This window comes from Chrysemys picta, chromosome 18 (genome assembly GCF_011386835.1).
Source record: "Chrysemys picta bellii isolate R12L10 chromosome 18, ASM1138683v2, whole genome shotgun sequence".
Classification (NCBI taxonomy): Eukaryota; Metazoa; Chordata; order Testudines; family Emydidae; genus Chrysemys; species Chrysemys picta.
The window spans coordinates 2,931,324-2,949,938 of record NC_088808.1 but is presented as its reverse complement, the minus strand read 5'-3'; the positions used below and the strand labels follow the sequence as shown (position 1 = coordinate 2,949,938).

The window sequence follows — 18,615 nt, the reverse complement described above, 5'->3', positions numbered from 1 at the left end:
CCTGCTCACTGGCTCCGGACTGCCTGGGCCCGGCCAGGACCTGAGCACAGCAAGGAGCTTTCTGTTGTTCAAACACCCTGCTCCTCGCTACAGCACTGAAGAAGGGGCCTGCTCTGCTGTGGCTGCAGTGTGGCGTTCTGCTACCTGGGATTCGAGCTACTCTTGGCAAACGGCCTCATCTCTCACGGAGGTACAAGCCCCAAACAACCCCCCTCTAGTACAGAGGCAATGCGCTCAGGGGGGCTGTCCTTAGGATCCTGAAGGGACTTGGGCATTGCGCTGCTGAGTGGGGCAGTGCCTGGAAAAAGCAGAGACCCTCCACTGTGAGGGGCCTAGACTCCATCTGCCCCTTTTAGCATAGAGACAGGCACATCTTAGGCTGTGACCCCCAAAAGCCAGCACAGTAGGCAGGGAGCTGAACCTGGGTCTCCCAGCTGTCCCCTAACCAGGGACTGAACAGTTAAAGTGAGCAGTGGTAGCTGCTGCTGTTCCTGCAGTCAGGTTTTCAATGGGCCCTACTCCCATAGACAAACCCCTCAGCATGCCCTTTGCCCTGGGCTGGGGATTGCTGTGAGCTTAGGCTGCACCTGGGCATCTGGCTGCTGAGAGGAAGCCAACAGGGCGAGCACCTTTAGGCACACAGTGATTTTAAGCCTCTACAGCTTTTTGTGGGAGTTTCCTAGTTTGCAGTGGATCCCAAAGGGGGATGTAGGTACCATTTGGGGGGTGATGTTACCAGCAGGGAGGGCTGGAGAAATGAGCATGGGGGTGGGAGCTGAAAGTAGCATGCTGAGAGTCAGAGCTGTGTTCTTGCCCCAGCCCCATGGTGGTGGTCGCTGCCTGTTTTCCCTTCTCTGAAATGGGGGCAATACAGGTACTTCACATAGGCCAGGAGTGTCGTCTGGGGCAGGCTGACCAGCCATGACCCAGCGGCAGCGGGGGGGCAGGCTCTCTTTTGAACAAAGGTTTATAGACTGGTGGGTCTATAGTCAGGTGAGCCCCTTTCTTCCCAGTCCCATATGCACTTGTTGCATCTTATTTCAAAGTAGGTAAACTCAGCAGGGTAGAGCCTGTGTCTGAACAGCTCCCAGCACCTCTGGGACCCAGCATGTGCAACCACAGTAAGGGGGTGGGAAAAGGATTATTTGTCCTGTTCTTTAGCAAAGTAACTGCAATAAGGGACAAGCCCCACTCCTGCAGGAGGCTGTGGCACACGAGGGGTCCCACTTTCAAAGCCATCAGTTTCACAGAAACAGTTTCTAGTTCCCATTCTTGATGGTGCTGCATATTGTCCCATTACTGTCCAGCCTTCCCTTGGGATACAATACTTTATTAATGGTCTCACTCATACAACAGCACAGAGGACACTTCATTTCACAGTTGGAGCCTCTGAGGTGTGTTTGGACACATCCATGAAAGGTGAGAGCCTAGTGCTTGCTCTAGGGAAGATGTCGCAAAGCTGCTAAGGGAGGAAATATTGTTCTGGCTAAGCTAGCACACAGCAATCACCAACCAGGTCAGGCCCCTGAAAGACTCATTAACTACATCAAACTAAAGGCATTTCCACAAGTGCCGAACAACCCACCCCCTGAGTTCCACACAAACATGGTCATGCCTCAGAGGAGAGACACTGCAGAAGTAAAATCCCATCTCTGCTTTAGCTACCTTTTGGGGGCAAGAAAATGCCATGATAATGAATCTGGAGCCTCATCTGGATACGTATGTATAAAAATATGGAAGTGTTGGGCAACCTGACTGCCAGGCCTCATTTCTGCTCACCATTCACATCGCTGCTGTCCACTGGAAAGTCGTGGTGTGAGCCGCAAAGAGCTATGTTCGCATCCCTGGTCAGAGCACCCGCTCTGGCTAGTAGGGCTAGTGCAGTTCAACTTATACAGCCCCTCTCACCAAACTTGTTCCTTCATCACAAGGCCACCTCCTCCCCCTCGGCCATACACTGGCTGCCTGCACGTGGCCTGTTTGCAGAGCCGTAGACTCCCGTAGGAGCTCAGCACCTGAGCCCCTCCCGCAGGAGCCTGACCTACTGCACTTCTGGTTGATTAGCCATAGACGGGATTTGTTTGCTTTTGAATTTTGCTCCTGAGCAATCCTACCACAACCACCCCTCAGCACGGATTCCTCTCCGCTGGGACTGGCGTGCTGGCCTAAGGCTTCTTTCCCTCACAGCCTTCGGGGTAAAGAGGCTTGAATTTTACAAGAATCCTCCCCTGCATGACTTAGCAAAAGCCTCCTGTAAAGCCCAATATGGTGCTGGCCAGGCAGAGTTACTAGTGTCCGCCAAGGCAGTGGTGTGAAACGGACAGCTGGAGCTGTAATTCAACTATCCCATTACCGACTGGACTCAGGGAGGTTGTAGGAGACTGGGATCACAGGCCATCACAAAGCAGGTATTCACAGCTGGCTCAGTGACATTCACCCAGAGCGGGCAGTTCAGTGCATCCATGCACAAAACTACCCCGGGCAGTAGCTGCAGTACAAGCCTTAGCTACGTTCCACCTGCCTTGTCCATGCCTACTTTCCATCCAGTGACCAGCCACACCTCCACTGGCTTTCCAGCCCCCACCTTTTCACAAAGTGGGTGCTGCGGGGCACAGGTGCCATTTAGCCTCTCACACTCTGGGAATTTGCATCATAGCCACCAGCAGGGGGCAGCCAATCAATTTCACTGAAGGTAATTGAAGGGAGGGAGTAAGCTGCAGAGAAATAATTGGGGGGGGGGGGGGGAGGGGAAAAGCCTTCAACCTTAGCACAGCTGGTAAGTGATGCGGGGACTAACAGCCCTGGGGAGAGCAATATGAAAAGCAACAAGTCTTTCAAGTGACTTCCTCAGAACCTAAGGCCCCTTCTCTCCCCATCCACTCGGCTGGAACAGGCTTGCTCATGCAGAGAGGACCCTCTTCCATGAGATGACTGTAACAGGTGGTTCCTTCTGTGCCAGAGCTGGGCTCCTCTGGTCAATTACAGCCTGGATAGAACTAGGGGGCCCTTCTCCAGCATGGGAACACTGGGGCTCTAGGAGGAAGCCAGTGCAGGCTTTTTGGATGTTGGGTGAATTTATACTACAAGGGAAGGTGCAGCAGTGACAACGCGAGCATCCCCCAACACCTTGTGTGTCACACCGGGATCAACGGGGCCTCCACTAACAGCATCCATAGCCGGGCGGAATCGCTTGCTGGAGCCACCGCACTGCACATAATGTGGTCTAACAAGACACAGCAGCAGCCAGAGGCCATCTTGCTGCACAGCAGCCCGCTATTGCCACAGCGCAAAACAGCGGGGGAATCTGGATGCTGCTCCTCTTTGGAGCCCTCTTCCCTCACTGTTTGACAGCAGCTCCTGCGGGCGGGGCCCAGCCCGTGTCTGCGAAGGCCCCAGCATGCCTGTGAGCACTAGATGAGTGGCATGATGCGTGTAAGGGCGGCTCCTGCAGCCCGTCCCAGCCAGCCTGGGTAGGCTTTGAACCGTGGCTAAAAACTCATCCCAACACCTCTCCACAGGGAGGGAGAGCAGCCACCTTGGTCTCCTGCCACAAGCACTATATGGAGCTGGCTCTGGGTTCCACCCCAGCCACCCGACTGAATTTTGGACAGAACCCACAGCAGATGCCAATGTACAGTATGGGCCAGAGATGCCTTTCAAACCTCTGGGGGTCCCTGCTAGGGCTTTAGACCTTTGATAGCTTCTGGGGCCCAGGTCCCCTGACTGCCTGACTGCTCAACCCCCCCAAAGGCAGCTGCTGTGGAGGGACAAACCTAGCAGTGACAGTGACGTTTCTAAGAGCCAGCCCCGGCCACTGAAGACAAAGCTAGTACTTCCCAAACCAGGGGACAGATCACCTCCCCCTGCCTTCTGCTGCAGCAGTTTAACTCCGCCAGGCCTTGTCGGTGGATCGGTAGTACCAAGAGTCTGGCTGGCCCCGGCGCACAGCCAATCAGCCTACAGGAACGTGTAGTCTCTCATTTCTCAGACAACGTAGAGAAACCTCTCTTAGCAAGCGCCCAAAGGCTCAGGAGAGTCACTGCAACGGGGAGCTGGAGAGTGCACATAACAGGCTGTTCCTGAGGGGTTGGGCCCCATCTGGATCCAGCGTTCTGAAACGGAACAGCCCCCAGGCCTGTTGCCACTGGGCACGCAGCAGCGCTGCCTCAGGGCAGGGAACGGTGGGTGGTGTCTGGGCAGGGCTTGGAGAGCACAGACACTCAGACAGCTTGCTGTGGAGTACTGTCCAGACCCTACCCAGACTCCCACCTGCTCCCGTGACCCTCCAAGATCTAGATGTCTGTCTTTAAAGGGAGCGGATTTAATTCCCTTTGGCTCCCATGGGGCGGCTGTTTTACATCTGTTTATTGGCCCCTCTGTGTGCAGAACTCCCCATCCAAAGAGAGAGAACCAGCCACCGCTCCTGGCCCAGAAACGACATACATGTAAATAACGGCTCAGCTGGGGAGCAGTGCAGTACTGGAGACCCCCGCTGGCTTACTTCGCTGTGGGCACGAGCCCATACGCACCCCTTTAGTCCTGACAGAAGCTTCCTGTCACCCTAGCCTGGAATCAAAACTCATCTCCACTGACAGATTTCTGACCCCAGCTGAGGTGTGCGGAAGGGCTGGGCGGAGTAGGGGGCCGAGTGGACTGAAGCAGGCCGCTGCCTAGGCTCCAGTGGTGGGACAGCCTGTCACTGGTCCTAGCTACGACAGTGAGAAGGCAGAAGTGCCTCAGCTCTGCAGATGCCCCTGGGCCTGAGCCCAAGTGGGGAACATACAATCTCTCTCTTTAGAGGACACAGAGGGGCTATGGCCTTCCTCCACGGAGAGGGCCACAATTTCACAATCCTGGATTCCCTTACGTTTGCTAACTGGTGATCGTTCCACAGAGAATTCCTTCCCCTGCACACAGGCAGCGGATCACTGATGCTAACTGGAAGTGGGGCTGTTGCTCTCTGGGGGGCTTGAGCCAACCACCGGGAGCACCTCTGGTGTGGGCAGCAGGGCCAGCCTCTTTGCCTGTCCTCCAGGCCAGAAGAGCAGGGGAGGAGTTGGACAGGGCTGGGACAACCCCTGAAGGATGGTTCAAAAAGCAGCTAGCTGGGTGCTTTGGCCAAAGAGAACCTGAAGGTTTGTACTGATGAGAGAGAACAGGACCCAGGGGGAGAGGAGACAGAAAACCACAAAGAATAAGGCTCCAAAGTGGCTAATGGCCACTTCAGAGTTACAGGTGACCACCACAGAGTAACTCTGAGGGGCCAGTTAGCCACAATGGCAACACACTGAGAGGGACCCATTCTCCACGAAATAGACAAAGGGGCAGCAAACTGGGGCCAGAGTGCAAGGAGCCCAGGGAGGGAAGAGTACACAGGGAAAGCAGTTTCTAACCAAGCAGCTGCAGACTGGCTGGCTGGAGAGAGCACACAGCTGGCCATGCAGCAATCGGGGCCACAGTTCTGGTGAGGCTGTTAGACCCCCAGCCTTGTAAACAACTAAACCCCCTTGATAGAGCGAAGAGCCCAAGATTAGCTGCCACCTGCGGGAGGACACTCGGTGGGGGACCAACAACTCCAGGCGAGGGAACACCAGAAGGGGCCTGCCTGCAAAGGCAAATGAAGAGATGTGCTAAAAGCCAGGATGAGAGTAGTGAGGAAAGGAGCTAATGAGCTTCCCTCTTGGCTAAACCCTCATTCCTGGGGTGCTAACCAGCTCACACATGGGGGAGCAAGGCTGGCCAGCTCCAGGAGTTAACCATTAACAGGCAACAAATTAGATTCCAAGGCACCTCTCTGCCTAGGTCAGGACCCGCTCCAGAGAGTTACAATACTCATCTGTTTGGTCATTAAAAACACAAGCTATGCCAAAGGCACCTGGAGCAGTAGGTTCTATAGGAGACCCACACTGAAAGAAAGGAGGAAAATATTCCTCAGGTGCTGTCCTCCCTTACTCTCCACTTCCCCTCCCATCAGATCACTTCCAGATAAAACGCAGGCTGGGGTTTGGGTCTTCTTTGACATGGACACTGAGAACAGCTCCCTCTTGCCCTACGGACATACAGCCCCACTCAAAGTGCCTCTGCAGCTATGGCTGCCAAAGAGAGGCCAGTGAGACTGTGCTAAACTGCTTCCCTCTCACTGAGAGCTAACAACTATCTCTGCCGTGCGAAGCCCTCACACCTCCTCTGCCTGCTCCTAGTCCACGTCTTCCCTCATGTCAAAGATCAAACCAACCAGCAACACAGAATTACAGAACCTTTAAGAAAAACACCAGAGAGAAACCAGCTCCCTCTAACACGGAGATCTCCTAAGAGAACGAAAGAGCCTGGCCAAAGGGCTATGTGCAGTGGTGCTCTGGGCAGGCTGAATGCCTGTTCCATTGTAGGAGCTGTACGTTAAACAAGTACAAAAGAGCTGCCTTCGTTTTAGCTTGAAACCTGGGTGCAGGGAGCCCTGGTAGCTGATTCCTGCAGGGGATCATCCAGTCCCCATTGATCATGGATCAAACTCAACTAACCTCAACACAAGCCTCTTCTCAAGGAAGATCTGCACTAGAGAAGCTGGTGTTTTGACACCAAGGGAGGGTTCCCATCAGACACTGCATTTCCACTCAGAGCGGAGCAGGTCCCTTCAGGGACGGGGCCAGGTCTGGACTTTGCCCCTGCTCTGGGGCATGCTGAGGGTGCAGCACCGGGAGGGCGAGCCCTGGTCGGCTGGCACTGTGCTCAATGCTCCTGGTGGGGAGGAGGCTTTAGAGGCCCGTGAGATCTACGATGGCTTTAATAAAGATGGCGTCGTCACGCACGTAAGAGTTCTTGGCCTCCATCTTGGAAACAGGGCAGAAGAGTGGGCAGCCACTGGCAATGTTCATCTCGGTGACGGGTCGCTGAAAGGACGATGACGTCACATCGGGGCGGAAAGCGTCGATAATGTGCTCCCGGTTATTCTGATCCAGCAGCATCAGGGTCACCTAGAGGTGAATACACAAGAGAAAGAGCATGAAGAAATAGAGAGACATGCAACCCCCGGTCTGTGACTCCCATTCATTTTTACCTTTCGAAAGCTGCAAACACACTCGTGTGGCAGCAAGATGGGGTAATGCCAACCCCAGCTAGATCTACACCCTGCAAGAAGGCTCCCTGCTTTCTCCCATTCTCTGCTGGGCACTTGGGTCAGATCGACTGACAACTAGAGACTTTGCTAAATTCAATGGGAAAATGAAGTGCGCGCAGCAGCCCGGGTAGCCAGCAGCTGCAGATTTTGATATTCAGTTTGATCCTGCCCCATTGCACGCATGTCCCTTGGAGAGAAGGGAGCAGATCACACTGCTCCAATGGGGAGCTTCAGGCTGTCTGCAGAGTCAGGCAGATGTCACTGCATCAGTTTATACCTGGTTCTTATTTTTAAGGTTTTCTTCACAACTGCAAAGGTTTAGAAATTTAATTTAGAAAATAAAGATGACAGCTCAGAGTCATGGAGCACAGTTCTGGGTCCCTGAATATCAGCGCACACGCAGCGTGGTTAGTATGAAAGTTCTGGTCATTCTCCAAACACATCATCACCCCACTCCTGACTGTATCTTTTCTCTCTCCCCGGGCCTCTCTCGTAGTATCCTGGGCTTTCATCAGGACAGGAGCCTGCATGGAAGAGCTCCCCCAAATGGCTAGTGCAGCGGTTCTCAAACTGTGGGTCGGGACCCCATTTTAATGGGGTCGCCAGGGCTGGCTTAGACTTGCTGGGGCCTGGGATGGAAACTGAAGCCTGAGCCCCACCACCTGGGGTCAAAGCCGAAGCCCAAGTGCTTCAGCCCTGGACAGCGGGGCTCAGGTTACAGGTCCCCTGCCTGGAGCTGAAGCCCTTGTCAGAAGGGGTCGTGGTGCAATGACGTTTGAGAACCCCTGGGCTAGTGCATTCTCTGCCCCTGCTTGCTGGACGTGCCAGCTCTCTGGCTAGCAGAGCAGGTATCGGAGCGGCCCCAGGGGGAATAAAGCCAAGGCAGGCCTTTCAGGCACCAGGACTGGCTCTGCGCTCACTCCCAGCACCTACCTTCTGGTTGAAGGGCCATCGCAGAAGCGCGTCGTTGGGTCCTTTCATCACCACAAAGAACAGAGACAAGTGGGTCCCACGTCCAGTGCCGTCCCCATTTAGGTACACACGCAGGCACATCCTATAGCCGTATTTGCTTGTGTAGAAGGCTACGTGACACAAGACATCGAGAATAAACAGCTGTGCAGAACAGGGGCCAGGGCAGCAGGGAGCCCAGACGGTTCCCAAACAGTTTCAACTGTCTATAGACTTTGGCTTTTGAAGCATACGTAGGGGAGGGCTCCCTGAGCCGGGGTCCCACAGGAGCAGCTCCGTTGGGTGAAGATAAAGGGGGCTAATAAACGGTGGCACATGTATTTAAAAGCACCCAAGTCACGGGGGCCCCAGTACCTGAGGACTAGGCCCAGTTAACATGCGCCTACTGTTACAGGACAAGAACAAGGAAACTGCTGACCTTTAAAGCACTTCCCGCCACTCTTCTCCTGCCCTGCAGAGACAACCCCATGCTGCCAGATGGAGTTGGAGCCTATACCTGCTTAGGAAACAATCCCACTGCTGCCTACGTTCCAGTGACAGGGCCAGCCACACCCTGTTAAAGGGCACAGTGTCACTGAGGGCCTAGACTGGCTACTCCCCTTTGTGACGAGCAAGGAGTGTACAAGCAGGAAAGAGCCCAAACTGCAGCGGAGATCTCAGGCTGGCGGACACAACACCCGCTCAGGCACCTTTGTACTTGCCCTGGAGCCCAGGTACTGAGCTCCACCTTGCCAAGAACACTCAAATGACTTCAAAACAGGGCAGAGGTGTAGCTTTACATTCAGCCACCACCTTTCCTTCCCTCTTTCTTTACGCTAGGCATCTCCTTTTCCACAAGGAAGGAGAGAACACACTGTGCCTAGCTGCGGCTATGTTGCACAGTGTGCTTTTGGAGGAGGCTCACCGGGAACAGCCCATTCGTAACAATGCACCGGTGTGGATCTACAACGTGCTAACACGGGTAGAACGGGAGGGGAATGGGTAGCTTGTGTGCACGTGGAGGGTAACGTGATCAGGAAGGGGCTGCGTGCACTGTTAGGACAGGATGCACAGAGGCACCGAGCTGGGACTTAGGAGAGCTGGCTGCTACTCTTGGCTCTGGCACTGACAAGTCACTTCATCTCTATTCCCCGTTGCACCGTCTGTCGGTGCAGACTGTCCGCTCCTGGGGGCAGAGCCTGCCACTGCCACTATGGAGCTGTGCAGTACTCGGCACAATGGGGCCTCCAAAGGTTACAGAATTCAAAAACACACTGAGGGAAGAAGGGGAGGGACAGCTGAGCAAAGTACGAGGCCAGCTCAGGTGAAGACAGACCAGCCAGCAAAGTACCAGAGACACGTATGCTAGAAGTCTGCACCAAGTCTCCATTTAGCTCAGTAAGAAAAACTACACTCCCACAAGGCAATTTTTAACCAATCCTAACCTCTGTTTCTCTGCCTCATTTCTGCATAGCTAACGCAGCATCAGGATTGCAGCTTCCTGCCTGGTGCTGGGTCTAAGTAACACGCAGGAAACTCAGGTGCTGGCAGATAAGTCTCTTCTCAAGTGTTTTTCCATGAAAAAGCCTCTCTCTCTCTCTCTCATTTCCAGTCCCTTTCAAAGCAAGCACAACACACTGCTTTTCTGTGGGCCTTGGGGCTTGAACAAGAACAACCACCCTGTTTGCAACAGGATCCACAAATGTCTATGTGCCCTTTGTTGCAGCAATTTAAAAACCACACTGTTCCTACAGCTGTGAGATCATCAGTGATCCTGGCTCATTAATAACCATGTGACACAGGTTGTAAGAATTCATATCTTATACAGCATCTCACTCCAAAGTGTTTTCGCCATACAGCACTACTGAAATGCAGCCACCTCTGGGGAAGAGGCTAGGCATCAGCCAGCATATAGCATGTTACACAAGAAGGGAAGTGGGGGTGAGAGAGAGGAGACATTTAGGCCAAGGAAACTGGGTCAAACCCCTCCAGGGCTGTATGAGTTTAGTGCCCAGAGAGCAGACAGGCTGTCAGATTTTAAGGTCTCATCTCAAAGGTGCACACAAAATGGCGTGGAACTCAGTGTGTCTGCTTCAGAAATACGAAGGGCAGAGTAGACCCTGCTAGACCGTGAAGCTCTACTCTCAGGGAGTCTAGGGGGTTTCAAGGCTGACCACTGTTTTTAAGAGGAAGTTCCAGTGACAGGGCCAGAGTTAGTAGAGCAAAACACAGTTATGGGAAAGCTTCCGTTCCACTGAAAAACTGGAAGAGAAAAGGGATTTTCCAAGGGGCAAAAACATTTTGGATAGAGAATAAAAAAAGACACCGCACAATATACAAATAATAACAACTGGCGTTTTAAAACGGTTCTTTAGATTGTCCGTTTAAACTAGTCTGTCTCTGGCTTGTGTGCAGTTCCAAGGACTGGCTGCTTTAAAAAGGAATCGTCCTGCTGGCTTAAGACCCAGAGCTGTTCCTGATGGCACATATCCCTCAACTCTGGCACCAGCAGACTCCATGGCTCACTTAGCACTGACGTCCTCCAAAGAGATGGTGTCTGAAGTGCTGGGATGCTGCTGCTTTAGCAAGTTCACAGCTCAGACAAGAACACGGGCAGTGATCTGGAGCCTCTAGAAGCTCAGGAATGCTGCATGGCTGGGGTGAGCATGCTGACTTTATCTGAAGAGCAGGCAGCTGCACAAGCCTTGCTGGAGATATGCATGTTTCTCAGTCCCTGTGGACACACTGTATATTGTCATGTTATGCTCTAGGTACCTCAATTCCTTCCCTGGCTTACCATCTCCCCGATGGCCCTAATCTGGGTGGTACTATGTAAAAAGGGCTATTATTGCAGGGCTATTTCTGGGCCTAGGAGGGCTACATTTCCTGTTAGGGAAAGAAAAGTCTTCTGTATGCAGGGAAAAAGGGATATCTTGTAGCAATGCAGTTTCACTTAGCTCACTGTAAAAAATCCGTCTCTACTGCATTCTTGGGGGGTGAGGGAAAGAACTCGGAAGAAACACTCTCTGCATGCCACATGTCAATTTCAACACTAGTCAAATGACTGGGCACAGCTGCAGCATGGAAAGCCTCACAGTATTTTGCTAATTTCTAGGTAACAACCTGGAGAGAAGACGGCAGGACAGCGGCCGGCTATCGCTTCCTGACGTTTTCTGGCAAAGTCTGTAATCTTCCAGATGAAAACGCCATCATAGGTCGAAGCTTCCATATCACGGATCTTTTGCTCCATGTCAGCCATGGCCAGATCTTTCAGTCCAATGCTCCTTTCCAGCTGCCGGACCTGATGAGTGGAATACACAGAGCACCTTGTTTAGAAATATAAGCTGCTAAGGGACCCAGGAAAGTCAAGGGATCCTGTGAACATCATTCAGGCCGGATCTTTGGTGGGGAATGTTCTCCAGATATGATGGTGGCCAGGAGAGGGAAGAAATCCACCATTGTTGGCCAACTCACTAAAAATAATTTGAGATCGCCCTGCTGCTCTTGAGCAAACAGTTAACCAACACCTCTCTTCACTGCCAGAGCAGGGCACTTTCCAGCTGTGGATGGCAGAATCCAGTCAATGAAGGATGAAGTGTTGGTCTCCACTCCATTAAGAACATTAAGGGTGGGGGGTGGAAAACCAACGTTTGTGACAAAACTGAACCGAGGGACAGAGAAACCGACAAATCGAGTCAAGCAGGGTTCTAAACAGTATTGTGGCGTCTGCTTTGCGAGATCATACCTCTGGAAAACAAAGGTATGCTACCTATCATAGAGCTCCCATGGACACTGTGTCTAGAGTACAATGAGAATGCAAACCTAGAGCCTGACAAAGATAGCAGAGCATCCTGTAGGTAGGGGATCAGTTTCGTACTGTAGGAGGATGACCTATATAACAGGTCTTTTCCTGCTCTAACACGTATATGATTTTGAGATGGCATCTAGATACTAGGGTGATGGGCACCCTGGAAATGTCTAAGGCTTAGTCTACACTCAAAAAGTTATACTTGTGTAAGTAACTATGTCAGTTGGAGATGTGAGTTTTTACCAATACAGTTATACCAGTATAACCGCTAGTGTGGACACACGTGTACCAGTATAAAGATGCCTTATTGGCTCATTTCAGTTCCCACCCACACTAGTGTGGGGAGGTTTGCTGCTTTAACTAGGCTGGAACAATTAAAGCAGCAAATCTTTCTAGAGTCGACAAGCTGAGGGTGCAGATAAGAGGGTAGAAATTCAGGGTCTCCCACTATAAGGGTGGGGAGCTGACCAGGCTCAGGGATTATTACAAACGCTGGAGGGATCTTTCAGCATCCAGAAAGCTAACATGCTGCCTCCTCTGTACATCTCACAGGAGTACCTGTCCAGAGAGCCTTTCCTCAGAACCTCTCAAATATACTCATAGCTCGGCTCCTGATAGCCATGAGGTCACGTCACAGCCCCTACACGCGTTACACCCGCACTCAGGCTAAGCATTTTAAATTACTGGGACAAATGATTTGAAAGATGTTCACAGAACACAAAGAATCAGAAGCCCAAAGCCAGAGGTTACAGACCTTGTTACTGAGCATTTCAATTTTCTCCTGATCCAGCCGATGCTGCCGGCTATACGCCTCCGCTGTCAGAGACACTCTTTCCACTTCCCGATTCAGCACACACACAATATTCTCAAATGTGAGAGTCTTCCTCTCCAGGGCCTCGCACCTTCCCCGCAGCTCCAAGGACTCAGAGAGCTCTGATTCAGAGCACAGCGAATTGGTTGTTAAGAGCATGGAGTTGTCCTGCACTGACGCAAGGGTTGACTGGTGCTTTAAGTCTCCAGACTCAGCCTTGAGGCTGAGCACAAAGCCCAACAACATATACAGATGCTCCCCCACACATTTGCTTTCGTGCTCCAGCAGCTTTTCATTTTCCACCTGCAGAAAAAGAAATACACATTCCCATTTGCAGCCAGTTAGCTTCCCACTATGGCACAAGCTCCACAGGACACATTCATCCCCTCCGGGTTACAACTGTAACTGATAAAAGCAAAGGGTAATGCAAAGAAAGACACAGTTACAAACTATCCAACAGCAAGCAGGTTTTTTTAAAGGAAAATTCTAATCTTACACAATGACAGATGTTGAACATTCACCCCACTGTAGATATGATAAAGCTTTGCCTCCCTTCTATAGCATTTTCAGTCCAAGGATCCCTCAGAAGCACTTTACAAACATTAGTGAATGAACCCTCTCGAAACCTCCAGGAGGGGATGTGTTACTATTATTATCCCCAAGCCACAAAGAGAGGAGGTGACTTGCCAAAGTGAGTCATGGGTAGAGCTGGGAACAGAACCCATGTCTGCTGATACCCTGTCCTGTGCTTTACCCCTAAGCTCAGTCATCACACAGAATCAGGAGTCATTTATTTATAAAATCACGTCTGTAATAACACCATGCTCCCAGCTACTCAGGAATTACACGAAAGCCATCTGAGCCCTATCCTTTGGCATGTTCTCAATGCAGATGTTTACTACTCTCCCAATTCTCACTGTCTGAAGACTGCCTGCCCCATCCTCCCCTCTCCCCCCCACACACGCATGGCTTACTCCTCAGGCATTACCAACCTCCTTTGGCACTTGCTTGCAGCAGTGTGCTATGGCATGCTACTGCATAGCTGAAAGTACCACTCAGCTAAATTACTGCAGGCAGATGCCAAAAGCATTCCTCTGGGTTCTGGCTCCAACACCAAAAGGATCTAATAAACCAATCCTGGTCCTGATCCAGGAAGTCTTCTTTACTGCACTCAGGCTGATTTGTACTTTCAGCATCTAAAGGCTGCTGGGCTGCCCGGACTTGGATCTAGTGAGTTACAGACGGGCTGAAATTATTTGCAGTTGTGTAGGGTCAACTGGGGGGTCGTGTGCAAAGTGCTTGCAGGTTAGGGCCCAGAATGAAAAATGTGTCCTATTCCCAGGGAGATAAGCCCCAGTCTTTAAAGGTAGATTATCAGCGTGGTTTGGCATCCCTCAGCAGCAGCCTGACTTTAAGCACGGGGAGTTTGCTATTCACCTCCCTGGAGAGCTTACTGAACGGCTTCTCTTCCATTCCCCACCACACCCGGATCCAGAGACAAGAGTGACTATTAGCCTTCATTGGTCAAGCTCAGAAGCCTGGACACACCTCCCCACAAAACAGTCTATAAGGACGACCCCTAAACCGTGTACCCAGGGAACAGGAGAGTCTGCTTTCTCTGTATATTAGCATTCTGCTACGAGGTATTTTCCTGCCCCGAGGAAATCGGTGAATTCTCTAGATACGTCCAGTCTGGAGACTGGACAGAAACAGTCTCAGACATAAGCTGCATTCCCACTGCTTAGCTAGATCAGCAGCAGCACTCAAACGTCAACCCCCACCCCAGGCCGGCTAGTTTCACTTCACTCCATCTAGAGCTCTGTGTGTGTGGATGCAAGACAAGCTGGGGCGACGCTCAACTGATACCAAAAGCGAACACTGCAGTGAAGACAAGGCCCTAGACAAATATTAAGAAACTGGCCTTACCATCTCAGTGCAGCCGACAACCTGAAATCTGCAAGGCACTTTACATTTGCCACAAGTCTTCACGTGGTCCTGAAACTACAGAAAAGGTTAAAACAACATGTCAAATATAAGCCTAATTCTTCCATTTTACACACCCCAAGAAACTCCACGCCCTACACCCAAGACAAGACAGGAAGGTGAAGATGAACTAGAGGATAACTGACCCTTTACTGCTCATGACACAGTTGTGGTCCATGAAGCTGATCCAACAGTGCTTAAGGGCCAGAGAGTTGTTTCACCCAGTGGTATTGATCGGGCACTTCCTCTCTAGGTGCCCCAACAGCACAGGATACAATGCAGGGATTGGCAGGGCCCAGGGGGAGCAGGGATAATCCCACCTGCCACTTAGTGAAGATACAATTGACCATCGCCTGCATAATGAGATCTGTCTTCAGGGACTGTCCAAGAGAACAGACAAACATGGCAGACGAGCACCTGGCCAAACAAAGCTGCATAGGAAGCCCTGGGATTACTCTGAAGTGGCCAGTTAAGACAAGATGCCACCTACTAAAGGTGGGGACCTCATTGCAGCGCTCACCATAACTCAAACATCCTTTGCAACTGAAAATGAAGCTCCTTTAAAAAAAAAATGGCTGCAAGGTCTTGCTCCTTCCCAGAAGCACATACAAAATGTGCCAGCTCAATGCGGATTAGCGTGACCGATGGCACACCCTTTCAAAGTGATGCCATATGGCAAGCCCATACGCTTTGCCAGGGGTGGAACAGCCATTTTGGACAGATGAACATTCTTTCAACTTTGTCAGGTTTCACAATCACGTAACTGAGCAATAAAACAGAGTCATGGCTGTCACAAGCCAACCAAAGCCAGGAGGTTTCAAGAGTAAGGGTGACATTCCACCCTTAGCGGTCCTGCTGCTGCTTGCAGGGAGTCCTAAAGCTTCCCCTCTCCCCCGCATATTTTCCAGTTCACTTCTCTGGAGTAACTGTGCCTGGAGGCTGTTCAAGATGGTGCATTGTATCAAACCCATGACTTTATACAATTATGGCTCCCAATGCAGTGTGGTGAGATCACATCACAGCTTGGTATTTTTATTTCCAGCTAAGTGTTAAAGACCTAAGAACTAGGAGTGTGCTCATGTTATTTCCTGTTTGAGTCCTTACTGCAAACACTCTGCCACAAGCAGATGCCCTCTTGCTGGGTCCAGTAATCCTTTGTGGAGATAGGAGACGCTGTACCTCAAACACACCAAAATCTGCTGCTTCTCAGCATGGCAATGGCTTTTTGGTAGCTGCCCTCCAGGACTACGGCTGCATACCCTTTGGAGGGAAGTGCCCACAGCCTACACTGGAGCATGGAGTTGTTAGTGCTAATCATACCGCACATGAGAGCCCAAACAGGCACTGGCACACATCATCCTGTTTTTAAATCTTCCTTCTACCAATTAGATATGCTGGGCCTCTACTGAGTGACAATTCACAGCCACATGCCTCATTATGTGGAAATGAAAAGGGATTTGATTAATTTGACAAATACTCCCACACCCAGGTGACTCACTTAGTTAGGGGGCTTGTCCACACGGTGCATTAGTCCGCACAAGAGGGGTGTAATTCTAGTGCGCACTGGTGCATTGCGCACTAACTGGCTGTATGAACCCTACTGGTGCACACTAAAAGTGCTCTAGTGCACGCCAAAAGTTCCCTAGGTATTACACTATGACCTCGGGGGGAACTTTTAGTGCGCACCATCAGGGACAACGTGGACCAGTTAGCGTGCAATATGCTAGTGCGCACTAGAATTTACACCCCTCTAGTGCAGACTAACGCACCGTGTAGCTAGACCCTTAGTGATTCAAGTTATTCTCTGAGTTACACGCAGCAGCATGGTTATGCTGGGACAATGTCTACTGTGGAGCAACAAAAAGTTTGGAGAGAAAGGAAAGAGAGAGGAAGTTAAAACTTTAAACCACTGAAAGTCCCACTCCCTATTGGTACAAGTCTGGGTCACCTGTAATGGCTTCAGATTTCAGACTCAGGCAGATTAGCGTCCAATGATCACAATGCCAAGGCTATAGGAGTTGAGGCCTCTGCTACTGTCCACTTTGAAGCCTTCTTTACCCAACTTTTCACACTCTCTCCTGTTCCCATTTCAGCTGCCCCAAGGCAGCTCTCAGTTATTAGATGGGAGAGTGACCGAGGGGTACACTTTTCCACGGTGACTCACAATCAAGGTTTTAGAACTTCAGTGCCTCATCGCTTGTCCCAAGAGTCACTCTTTGGGCAATCGATGTGGAGTCTAATGCTAGGTCTGAAGGGTTGTAAGTTTTTCATTTAGTGGGATAGTGGCGTTCTTTCCCTACTAACTACAGCAGTTAACGTAACTGTATCACCTAGGATAAGTGTTGTTCTGGCCATGATGGTCCTAGGATATAAGAGACAAGGTTGGTGAGCTAATATGTTTTATTGGGCCAACTTCTGTTGGTGAGAGAGACAAGTTCTGACCTCTGTGTAAGCTTGTCTCTCTCTCCAACAGAAGTTGGTCCAATAGAAGATGTTTACCTAGGATAAGTTACCCACTATGCAAGGAGGAAAGAGTCTCTCTGGTCATTGTGGTGAGCACCCAAATATAGCATGAATCAGAGTCTGATTTAGGTGGAGTTACTCACTACTCATGGAAAAAGATTGAGTAATTATAGTGCTTCACAAATTGAGACAACACCAGTGCTAAGAGCCTTATGGAACATTGTAACTGGGTGTGAATGGTAGCTGTCTCTCAAAATTAAATGTGTTTTATTGTTTTCCTTCACTCCTCAATAGAGAATGAACATTCTAGCTCTTCTACGCTCATAGAATTCAAGTCACATTCTGTCAGAACTCAAACCACATGCAGTGTGTGCTATGAAACAAGAATGTTCAAATACCTTCTCTCTTGGAATCTTCTTCTTCCCACAGCCCTCACAACTCAGTGGAAATTTAGGACAGATCTCATCGTGAGCCTATAAAAGAAGTGACAAGAGGCCATTTGTTCACCTAAAACAGCTTTGATATTAAACTCAATGGATCCAATACTTCATTACAAATACATTTTACTAGCAAAAGGCCTGTCATATGACAGCACATAAATCAAATCCTGGCCTAATTGTGGTGTTTCTGCATGTCAAGTCATGTTTCTACATTGCAGTTTCCAGGCTGTTATGGTGTTTGGGTGCCTTTGTGCCTTTCCAAGTACTCAGCTTGATTTAAAAGAGTGTTAGTTTCAGCTCATACTAATGGTGAGAAAAATCAAATTACTTCTTTAATGGAATGACATAATCAAGAGGAAACTACAGTTGTAGCTTTGCCAGGAAAACACACGTTCAGGAGAATTATGTGAAAAAAACCCACCCTCCTGGTAAGAAGTTTCCATGATCTACCAGTCATGACAGACACCAGTTGGCTGAATTAAAACCCCAAAGCCACACTTGACAGCTACAGATCATGAGCTTTCCAATGTTGCCTCCATTGTCCAGATCAGTTCACCAAGCAAATGCTTCTCAACCAACCAGAAAGACAACCATATTTTAAAAATAACGATTTTTTAAAAACCACACATACTACATTTGTTCTGCAGTACAAACTTTGTTTTAGGATGGAAAAGAGAATACACAAAAATGACCCTAGAAACCTGATTTTTTGACCCTCAACAGATAAAAGAAGCTACTGGTAAGAATTAAAATGGGAACTCTTAACACCTTCCTCTCTTCTTTATCATTCCTGTAGTGCTGAAATCCTCTCTTCCTACATTAGTTCTACAATAAGCAAAATGTCTAAGCACTCAATCTTGTGTAAGTTAAAATCTCCTACTCAAAAGGGAAATCTAGACAACGTGTTTTAGTACTCTTCTTATGTGCCAGGTAGGTTATGTCATCTTTTTGATACTCTACTGGAGTTCTATTGCTTATACATAGATTGCAAGTCAGATTAAAACAGATTAAATATATAGGATTGTTCACTTAGCACTAGAAACTCATT

General features: G+C 50.1%; 1 protein-coding gene across 5 annotated transcripts in view; it reads right to left on the bottom strand.

Annotated features, from left to right (window-relative positions):
- Positions 1–1,314: 1,314 nt before the first annotated feature.
- Positions 1,315–18,615, bottom strand: part of TRAF2 (TNF receptor associated factor 2) — a 52,641-nt gene continuing 35,340 nt past the window's right edge. For 4 of the 5 annotated variants that reach the window (XM_065572289.1, XM_065572288.1, XM_008173812.4 and 1 more), the window contains exons 6-11: positions 17,526–17,600; positions 14,608–14,682; positions 12,625–12,984; positions 11,186–11,363; positions 8,048–8,196; positions 1,315–6,971 (exon numbers count right to left, since the gene is read on the bottom strand). In XM_065572289.1, the coding sequence (XP_065428361.1) occupies positions 6,753–6,971; positions 8,048–8,196; positions 11,186–11,363; positions 12,625–12,984; positions 14,608–14,682; positions 17,526–17,600 (1,056 nt within the window). In that variant the 3' untranslated portion in view covers positions 1,315–6,752. The remainder of the gene's footprint in view (positions 6,972–8,047; positions 8,197–11,185; positions 11,364–12,624; positions 12,985–14,607; positions 14,683–17,525; positions 17,601–18,615) is intronic. The other variant, XM_024110384.3, reaches the window with a different exon arrangement.